Raw genomic sequence first — 11266 nt, forward strand, 5'->3', positions numbered from 1 at the left:
AATACGATAACCTTAAACTAACAGTGTCAGATTGCAATATCCAGATCCGCAGTTTGAGTTTGTTCATGGTTATGAAAAGATTACTTAATGCTCAATTGGCATTTTGGCTCTATGAGCACGATTCTTCATATTTGAATGTCTTGGTTTTCAGCTCAAAATGCTTCATGGGGCTGTGTATATTTGATCATTTTGGTTTTCTCCATGCAGTTGTATCTGAAAAAATTGGTCAAGGCATTTTCAATTATAAGTTTCCCAAATCTTGAATCCAAGGCAGTTTGATGTTTTCTCTCGACACAAACATACAGGTTACTGTTTGTTTCAGACTTCAGATTGTTTTTGCTGTTAAATTGAAATATAAAATTGTGCTTTTCGAAGTATAAGCATAAAGCTCTAAATGAGCCGAGTTTGGGTTTTTAAGTTTCTTGTCTTTATTTTCTTCGTAAAACTTGTTTCACGTAACCAACAACCACAGATATAACCAACAACCACAGATATATTATGTCGTTGACCCAAAAGTGTTTGGCGATGGCTTCCACTTTCTTCAGTAAGACTTCAGAGTTTTCATAGGATGGTAAACATGCCTAAGAAGAGGCATATCACGATCATGTTACTTTTTCATTGAACAAATGCTGTATGTTTATGGTAGCACTCCTACGTCTCTGTTTTAGCTGATAATGAATTTTGGAGTTCTGTTGCTTCTTTGTAGGAAAAAGGGATGTTAAAGTGAAAGCCCTGGAGGCTGCTAAGGTTGCAAAGCGTCTTGCAAGAAAGTAGCCTTGAAACGTGAGCGAGCAAAGATGGAGGAACAAAATGATGGAAAATCAAGCATTATTCCTGAAGGCTGTGCGGCTTTGGTGATAATTCAAAGGTGCATTGTCTTTAGCACCTTTTTTATTAAAATTTTAGCCATAATGCCTTGAAGTTCAACTTGTCAAAAGTAAAGTCAAAGTCACATATAATTCCTATTGGAACATCGGCAACAAGCAAAATCTTTGTCGCTTTCTCACCAGAAGGAAGGATTTTGGTTTTTTTTGTTCTATTCATGGCGAGTGCTTTTGTTCTCATATTTCTTGCTTTCTACCTTGTTGAAGTTGGTGTCCCATGTAGGCTTCTTAAATTGATGATTTTGCCGAACTTCACATGCATACAACCTTTCTTGCAAATGGAGTGTTGGCATGACTATATAGGAGCATTGCATGGGTGATTGGATGACATAATAATGAAAGACTCTTTTTGTTGCCCTTCATTCTCCGTTGTCCATCACTTTTCCTTATTACTAGCTAGCCACCTTGTAGAAAGCTGTCTCATAAAAATTTGTTCTTTTTATGTCTAGTGTGGTATAATCCTGCTCAGGCTTCTTATGTTATTGTCGGAAATGACTGTCTTTTACAAGGCAGCCGAGAATGGAACTTGATGTCTAACACAAGCCAAGAATAGTCATATGAATTTTCTCCATACAAAGGTTCAGATGATGAAGATGACGAGAATACATTTTTTCCATCATGGGCCAGGTAGGCAACTCAATTTTGTTCTTGATAGAAATACCCTTTTAAGAAAACTAGGCTTTTAATTCACACAGAACACTATGCATGCATATGCAGCAGCGCTGTTCCTCCATGATGTTTCTTGCTTATCAGTCTTCCTTCTCTGGGAATTACTGCAATAGATGAATTGACAAAAGCCATTTTCCATTGAAAATATACTTAATGTTAAATTTATATCCTCTTTTGCCTTTCGAGACTTCAATATCTCTCCATGGATTAATGAAGCGTTCATAAGCAGCTGTTTCTTTCTGCAGTATAAATCATGTGACTCTGATTGTTTCTTCCCTGCAAAGTATAGACCCACAAACCATTTTCGCCCCAGAAAGCTTTCCAAATGTTGCTGAATGTATATTCAGATAGTATAGTATCTTGAACTCTGACATTTGTTTTGGACTAAACTGTATTACTTCTTCGTAGCTCTTTTGCCCAGAAAGCTTCAGCAAAAACAGCGGGCTCAGCAATGAAGTTTGACAGCACTGTATTCCTTGGGTTCTTCAGCAATAACTTCAAACCCTTTGTACATTAAAAGGTTTGCTTTTCTTTTTCTCCCTCTGGAAAATAGCAAGACTGTTTGGTTTGATGCATTGGCATTGCATATTGCTGTGAACATCTATGTAGGTGCATCTTATGACAATAACATTCAATCCTTTGTTTTGGCAGTTTGCCGCAACAACCTACCACCCTTTGTTCTCCTTCTCCACCTCAACCTATTCTGTCTCAAATATTTGTAGGAAAAAAAAAAAAAAAAAACAGAATGAAGTTTCACTCTCAAACTTGGTGGGATCAATTGTTTGGATCCATCTTCTGTATTATGTTCTCTTAATAATGAAACGTTTTTAGTGCATCTACAGGCCCGTGTTAAGAATGGCAAACCGAAAACCATCTAAAACTACTGCCCCATATTTTATCCTCCATGGTTGCCATTAATTCCATCTTCAAGTACATGCACTTATATCTTATCTAATTCCTTTGCTGTGTTTTTGAAGTTCATTCTTTGCATCCACTTAAACAAACATGTATCTTTTTATATACAACATTCTCATCTTAGTCACTTCACAGACTTCATCACAGCAGAGCACTTATTATCAACGATAGACTGGACCTAATTGCATGGAGCTTATCTTCAGTCCAACACGGATTCAGCCAAAAGTTGGGTTATTGAACTCCTGTTTGAAAACAGCAGTAACGGAACTAGAGTGATGTGCTAAACCAGAGGTCATTTATCAGCAGAAGCCATCCGAAAAACAAGAAAACAAAATCGGTCTATAATGAGATTTAAATTGCATAATTCTTGCCTTCAGCTATAAGTCTTTGGTCACGAGAATCAAATTTATGAAAGATAAACTTTGGTGTTTAGTGTAAATGTATTTAACCATTTGTTTTTAACAATCATGAAAAACTGAAAGTAACTGGTTGCTGATTTTCTGTGATGAAGACTTGTATTCGGAGTGCAAGGGTAGGCGAGTGTTCTTAGCACGTAAGTAGCTTGAAACCTTAGGTTTGCCACCATGTGAATACTTTTATCATGTCTCAATCAGATCCTTTGCAAAGCGAGCACGCATAAACAAACTATCCCGTTGTGTTGTTGCACCTCTGGTTGTCCGGTGAGCGGCCAAAGTGAACGAAGCTTCATCAACATCAAGTTACAAAAAAGTGTTCTTTTGTGTGGAGGAAGAAATTGTCTAACCGAGGATTTAGAGGAGTCTTAATTTGTTCAACGTCCTGATGCTCACCTGGCTGCTGCCATTTTCCAGCTGCAGGAGAAGCTGGTTGAGTGATAAAACCTCGACTAGACCAGGAACCAATGGTAATGCTGTCTTTCAACCGCAACAGAAACAATCTGTAGCTCATCGAACCAGCACGAATTTTATGTTGGAATGGAAATTATTAACACAAAACAGCGCGCATGATGAGTAGAAGAACTTCAGCAAAGTTTAATCCGATGCAAAATCTCTAGTCACTTTAGATCAGATAATCATGGCTTTCTCAGTAGCATCTCAAAAGCTCATATGCAGTGATCGATCTTTTCATTGGCTTAGCTGCAAACCATATGTTAGCATTCACCTCCAGGATTCCCAGGTCTTTGGGTGGGTGACCGACATGCATTGTTCCATTTTGGTTAATTATTATTCCACTTACTTTAGTGATTAGATTAGAACTAAAGTGACATAGATGTCGTCGACAAGATTTTGATCCATGCAACGGATAACTGACGTGTGAGAAAAACCATTTCCCATTTGAATTTCTTGGACCCACGCTCACATGGCCTCCTGCTGTCATTATTGAATTCTCCAAATTCACACTGCGGCTTTGCATGTGACTCGCCTTCCAAAGCAATTCCATACTGATGATGCACTCACTCTCTATGTTGCCGTTTAGATTCCAAATGTCTTTAAATCTTTAGGATTCCAAGTGTTGAAATCCATGACTCCAACTAAATATTTCATCATGCTCCTTTGCACTAACAGCACCCATGCAGCACCCATGAACATGATTAACAAAAGCTGTATCGGGTGGGATATAGCTCAATCGAGGAGTTCAATAATTATGAATTTAAGTTTTTGAAGGAAACTAAAAACTTACATAATCATTAATTTTAGGATTTATAAAATTAATTAAGATATGTATAAACTGACTCGAAGATCTATATTAATTAAAAAAAAATTATATCACATGGCAAGTATTTAGCGAGTTATCTAGTTGCATAGTGACTGGCAGCAAGAGTTGTAATGACCACTTGGTTTAACCATGAGAGTTATAGCTCAATTGGTCAGACATTGAGTTTGTTTTCTAGAGGTCATCAATTCGAGTATTATAAACTTTAGAGTTACTAGAGATTTAATTGGTCATTAACTTCAGGGTCTTAGAGAATTAATCGAAGTGCGCTCGGACATCTACAATTTTAAAAAATAAAAAATAAAAAATAAAAATTACCTCTTGGTTTGCTTTTTACTTCACAGTCGCACTTTGAATAGTAAGTAGTGTATGAATGAACAAATGAAAATCATCAGCATCTTTAAAACGGTCTGTTGTCAAAAAAGTCCACAAACTGATCCCCAAAGTGAGACCCACATCTGATTTCATTGTCATTTTGACCCCCATATAAATTATTCTTTCTTCCAACCACCCACGCTCCCATGTCTTTCAACCGCTTAAACCCCCATCTTCCCTTGGCAAATCCTATAACTCGTTCAAGAAATCAAAAAACAACAAGTCTACCGTTTAAGAGAAACAAATTTCTCTTTTTCCATCTCGAACTCGCTCTTAAAACTTTAACAAGAGAGACAAAACCCTATCAAGATTCAGTGACTATGAGTCCAAGAAAGATACAATTTTGCATCTTCCTCTTCATTCTCTTCAACTTGAAAGTTTCCCCTCTTGTGTTAGCAAGCAGTAGCAATGTAAGTTTTGAGTTCCCTTCTTTCAATCTCCGGAATCTCACTCTCCTTGGTGACTCTTATCTCCGGAATGGTGTCATTGGCCTCACCCGTGATGTCACGGTGCCTTCTTCAAGTTCAGGCACTGTAGTCTACAACAACCCTGTTCCCTTTTTTGATCAAGAATCCAATACCACAGCTTCTTTCTCAACAAGGTTCAGTTTTTCTATCCTTGGTGTCAATGAAAACTCTTATGGTGATGGTTTGTCTTTTTTTCTCTCACAAGATAACCAAACTCTTGGTAGCCCCGGAGGGTACTTGGGTCTCGTTAATTCTTCTCAGTTGACCAAGAACAAGTTTGTAGCGATTGAGTTTGACACCAGGCTTGATGCCCATTTCAATGATCCAAATGACCACCATGTTGGTTTAGACATTGATAGCCTTAATTCAATCAAGACTGCTGATCCAATCTTGCAAGATATTGATTTGAAGAGTGGAGATTTGATCACATCTTGGATTGATTACAAGAATGATTTGAGGGTCTTGAAAGTCTATATGAGTTATTCAAGTTTGAAACCAGGAAATCCCATACTAACTGTAGACATCGATCTCTCTGAGTATCTTAAAAGGGATATGTATGTGGGGTTTTCAGGTTCTACAGAAGGAAGCACTGAGCGTCACTTGATTGCAAATTGGAGCTTTAGAACCTCTTGGTTCCTTCCTGTGAATCCAAATTCAAATCGTCACAATGTATCTGATAGTTCAGTGACTGTAACAACACCAGTTATTCCTATATCAAATGCTGCGAATAAACGTCACAAGAGACTTGGTTTGGGTCTTGGGATTGCTGGTCCGGCTTTCTTTTGTGCGTTCCTAGTGGCTTTTGGTTATTTTTCTGTCAGGAAGTGGCAGAAGATCAAAAGAGTCAAGAGCCTGAAAGCAGAGCTAGTGACAGGGCCAAAGGAATTCAGTTACAAAGAGTTGAAGTTAGCCACGAGAGGGTTTCATTCAAGCAGAATAATAGGTAGAGGTGCATTTGGCAATGTCTACAAGGCCCTCTTCAACTCTTCGGGTACCCTTGCTGCGGTGAAAAGATCGAAGCATTCCCATGAAGGTAAAACTGAATTCCTTGCTGAGTTGTCAATTATAGCATGCCTGAGGCACAAGAATTTGATTCCACTACTAGGTTGGTGCGTTGAGAAGGGTGAAGTGCTGCTTGTATATGAATTTATGCCATATGGGAGCCTTGATAGGATGCTATATGAAGAAGGTTCTGAGCTAGGAATATTTTTAAACTGGGCACATAGGCAAAAGATTGCAGTTGGCTTGGCCTCTTCGTTAACATATTTGCATCACGAATGCGAGCAGCAAGTCATTCATAGAGATATAAAGACTAGTAACATAATGCTGGATGGAAACTTAAATGCAAGGCTGGGTGATTTTGGATTGGCAAGGCTAATGGAGCACGACAAGAGTCCTGCATCAACGCTTACTGCTGGGACAATGGGATACTTAGCTCCTGAGTATCTTCATTATGGGAAAGCAACGGAGAAAACTGATGTTTTTAGTTATGGAGTGGTGATACTTGAACTGGTTTGCGGTAAGAGGCCCATTGAGAGAGAACCAGTCAGCCAAAAAATGGTGAATTTAGTTGACTGGGTATGGGGATTGTATGGTGAGGGAAATATAATTGAAGCAGCTGATCCTAGGTTGAATGGGGAGTTTGAGGAAGAAATGAGGAAGCTATTACTTGTGGGTTTGAGTTGTGCTAATCCGGACAGTACAGGGAGGCCTACGATGAGAAGAGTCCTTCAAATCCTCAATGGTGAGGCCGAGCCTATTGCTGTGCCGAGGAAGAAGCCGAGCCTCACATTCTCTTGCGGCCTTGCATTGACGCTTGAGGACATTTTTTCTAACTGTGATTAGTGTCATATCATGTTGCATATTATGGCTGACTCAAATTTTATTGATTGTTTTGATTCTTTGAATTCTTTTTGTTAAATTTGTTAGTTCATATTCAGCGATTAGAAAGTTTAGCTACGAGATTTTAGGCCATAGTTCAAAACTATTGTATTGAACTGTGTGGTCTCTGCCACATCCTGGACATGTTATAGGACAAGTTCTTGCAACACTTTGAATGTGTATTTGATCTCTACAGTAATCAAACAAGTATGTTTCGGCACTGGATTTTTTTCTCTTCCGAGTCATCTTCTTCTAATTTTCGTGATGGTGTTCCATGAGTATAAAATTGATTTGCACATCCCCACATGTTTCATTTCAAAATACATCTACTTCAGAATTGTTTGCATGGAGACTTTGTGAACGTTTAAGGAGGCAGATGATGATTCTGATCGCCACACTGACCTGAACAGTGTGGAAAAGGGTTAAAATCCGAGATTGTTAATTCCGTTTCGGTAGGTATTTTGTTTTTTCAATTGAAATAGAATGTTTCAGTTTTGAAGTGTTTTGGCGTGCCGTTTCGGGGTTGTACTGTTTATATATATATTGAACAAACATAATTCAAATTCAAGATAAATTAATTATAAATTATGCAATACAAACACAATGCCAAACAAATATAAATTCAAAATTTAAAATATTTCTAAATAGTCAAGATTAAATAGATCTTTAACTTAAAGTAATTCAACTTAAATAAAATATCAAAATATTATGAAAATAAAATGTTTTAACACAAATATTTTAAATATAAAGTTAAGTCAATGTTATCAAGGCTAATGGAATCTAAAGCATTCCTTGTTTTGCTCAAATTCCTACAAAGTATAAACATGAAAAAAACAACATGAATATAAACCATATATATTAGTGATAAATCTAATTTTAAAAAATTAATATCATTGTTAATGAAAATAGTAATAATAATTTTCAATATTATTATTAATATCATTGTTATTGAAAATAATAATGAAAAAGAACTTTTTATAATTGGGTGATTTAATTAATGAAATTGAACAAGGTTCAATTTGATTTAATAGCTTTTCAAGAGCGGAACGGAACATGTGGAATGAAACCGGAACGTTCCGGGCGGAATTTAGCCGAAAAATCCAGAACGAACCGAGATTTAAAATGAGATAAAATTTGTTCCGTTTTGTTCCGTTTTTTGAATTGGTATAAAATGTTTCGGTCATTCCGGGCAAAACAGAACAGAATTAACAACCTTGTTAAAATCAGCATCTTCCCTTAGCAGCAAAAGCTATCAGTTGTCTTCCCTGCCTAAAGGTTCATTTAAATCTTAAAAAAAATATATATACTTTCCTTTGTTAATTGTTATCATTTCTAGGCTGCAACCAGATCCCTTGAGAGAACAATTTTTTTTTTTTGGAGCTGGATGAGATTATAGCGAGCGGGACAAAAACATGTTACTGAGCAAGATTACCTGGACCAATCTGCTTCTAAATAGCTGATCCCTCTGGACTTTGTAATGGAAATTTTAATGTGTCCTGAGGTCTCATGACTTGATGGTATTGATCTGTAACACTGTTAGATAGGACCTCTGCCAATTGCTTGGATTAAACTATTGAAGAAATTCACTCCTTTTGTATTCTCCAATATTCTTCCACTTGAAACTTGATCCCCCTTTCTTTCTTTCTTTTTTCTTGCAAAATATTTAACAAGATATCCATCATGCTTCCATTGAAATATAGGACATCTAAACACGAAGGAAAAGAGAAACTCGTTAGATTTACGAAGGCTTACTCTGTTTGATGATGTGATCAAAGCAGATGCAGAGTTTAAGTGTGAGGCTGTGAGCAACAGATGAGAGTCTTTGGGGACCATCTTTTGGCCTTTAAAGGAAATGGTTGTGCACATTTCATACCACAGTCAACATCCTATCTGGTAATACTTTGTGAAGCCATATTTTTTATTTTCTTTCTTTTTAATGTGTATCAGGTCATCGATTGCCGAACTTTTGATACTCTCTCCTCTGTGTTCCTTCCTATGTTTCAAGCGTGCTCTCAAGTCCATTTCATGCCATGCCTCTCCTCTGTGTTCCTTCCATTTTTCAGTGTCAATTCGTTTTAAGCCTCCTACTCCAGAAGTTGCACTCTATTCTGTTCCTTTTCATGCCATGCCTCTCTGAAAGTGTATTTTGCTTGGACGAATGTCCATGAACGTTGCAGAATCATCGGTGTGCTGAAGCAAATTGTACAGTAGAAAATATACTATACTTAATTTTTCAGCAATCATTTCTTTTAACTTTATGACAGAAAATAATTTATAGATCTGAAAATCCAACCGAGGTCACTTGTATTTCAGGAAGTACAACCATAACTCATACAGCTGAAGCATGGTTCACAACCAGTACATGCTACATTCAATGATCTACACTTCAGCCATGAACCTCATGGTTTGACATTGAAGAATGTCAAGAATCTGTAAGGAATGCCCGAAGTCCTTGGCCAGTAAGGGTCTAAAGATGAGTTTAATCAGGCGTAATTCATAATCTTTGTAATCCCAAGAGGGAAGGAGTGATCTCTTTGCTGCTTCGAAGACGTAGTGGTGATAACTGAATGTATCCTGTGTAATCCTTTGGGTTTAGAATTACCATCTCATTTTTTTTAGAGGAGGGCACTGGAGAAAGGGTTAACATATAAAATAAATTGTTTATATTTTCAATACATCTTGATTCAGAACATTATGGATTGTGCATCTTATGATGTTAGTATTCACAAGCGTCCATCGAATAGCATGAATGATGCCATTACTTGAAGCAATGACATTCAAATAAGATAATGCGACGTGACTGCCCTTCCAGGACAAATTAGCTGTAAATGATCATTGAAACAAGCTATCTTCCATTTTCAGGATCTGTACTGCTACTGACTTCTTGATTTCTCTCTTTACTTGATTGCTTCCTTGTGTTATCTGAAATCAAAATAAAAGAAATGGTCATCAGTCCCTAAATCAAGCTGAATTTGTATATTCTTGTTTCTATGTAAAACCGAAATATCACTTTCATAATGAACCAAGTTGGAAGCTGCTGGGAGAAAAAAAAAATTCCAAAGCCAGGAAGATCTTAAGACGCCGGTTTGATCTGGTAGTGGATCACATCAGATCAGAGAGAAGATACTGTGTTGGTTGGTGACAGAAGAAGAGAAAGCACAGTCCAACAAAAGCAAAGACTCTCTTTAGCTATTACAGGGTTGTGCTCCCTCTCTTCTGTCAGCATGCATAACCTCACACCTCTTCTCTTCTTCTCTCCCTCTCATTCAAGCCCTAGACGCCTTGCTCTTCATTATCTGCCATTAAAGACATTGACATGTTAGCTTGGCATGTATTCTATAAAAATGCAAAAATACAATTTCGTTATGTGCAGCCCTTGATGATACATTCTATGACTATCGTAATATCTGTTTGTATTTTGTATATTTATATCATAAAGGAAGGAGTCGCTTGTCACAGACCATATATAGGAACTCCATATATACATTTACAAACCAATGAATTTCTTGTCCCTTTCACGGCATGTGCGCGTATATCCAATACTAGTATTATACAATGTTTGTAATATATAGAGAAGCAAGCAATATCACTAACCTTCATAAGCTGTTGAAGACTTTCTTGGCTGAACAACAGAGAGAGAGGGAGATCTTGAAACTTGAAAAGATTGAAAATGTATAACTTTAAGGATCGGGACTTCTACTTGTGAATGTTTAGTTTCACATTGGAAAACATGTATATATTCATATTGCATCTTCAAACATGATATACGTACAGCTGACTCTTCTTTTGAAATGTTTCTTCTCTAAACAGCAATCACTTTTCAACGAAACAAATAGACGAAACCCACAACGAAAAATCTAAAACAACAAAAAGTAAATGAAAATGATAAGCATAGAGAGAGAATGAAGATGACATCCACCGGCAAGTGTGTGTGACATGAATGTGTATTCATGCCCCCCCTCTCCTTTTATAGCCATAGCCAGGGACTGACTTGGTAACCGGCTAACTACCCATTAGCATAAGCCAAACACCGGCTAACCACGGTAGATTACTGATGCTTGGGAATGAAGATGGTGAATGAGACATCTTTTATTTTGTTTTTTATTTTGTTTTTTTCATACACTTTCTACACTAATGTGTTTCTTTTTTAAAGAAAAGAAAAGAAAAGAAAAGGTTCACTGTCACGTTTATTGAAATAGTAAAAGCATTTTGCTAAATATTCTTGCATTTACTCTGTCTTAGTCATGTAAGGTTGGCAAGTATCGTATAATTAGCAATCTCAGTCATAAAAGTATTGCCAAATCTAGGAGGTTATTGTGACCAGCTACAGCATGCAGATCAAAGAAAGGGACTCATAATACAGAAACCGTGAACGAGGAGGTT

At 37.1% G+C, this 11266-nt stretch overlaps 1 protein-coding gene and 1 long non-coding RNA gene across 2 annotated transcripts; one reads left to right on the forward strand and one right to left on the reverse strand.

Moving 5' to 3' along the window:
• Window positions 1–4666: 4666 nt before the first annotated feature.
• Window positions 4667–7116, forward strand: LOC7471876 (probable L-type lectin-domain containing receptor kinase S.7). Its single transcript, XM_002316742.4, has one exon. It carries the CDS (start codon window positions 4682–4684, stop codon window positions 6845–6847), a length of 2166 nt encoding a protein of 721 aa, XP_002316778.2. The 5' UTR covers window positions 4667–4681; the 3' UTR covers window positions 6848–7116.
• A 2048-nt stretch (window positions 7117–9164) lies between these two features.
• Window positions 9165–10893, reverse strand: LOC112329100 (uncharacterized). Its single transcript, XR_002984588.2, has 2 exons — window positions 10478–10893; window positions 9165–10179 (listed from the first exon to the last, which is right to left on the reverse strand). It is a non-coding gene; the product is annotated as an uncharacterized LOC112329100 (long non-coding RNA).
• Window positions 10894–11266: the final 373 nt, after the last annotated feature.

The sequence above is a fragment of the Populus trichocarpa genome, chromosome 11 (assembly GCF_000002775.5).
Source record: "Populus trichocarpa isolate Nisqually-1 chromosome 11, P.trichocarpa_v4.1, whole genome shotgun sequence".
NCBI lineage: Eukaryota > Viridiplantae > Streptophyta > Magnoliopsida > Malpighiales > Salicaceae > Populus > Populus trichocarpa.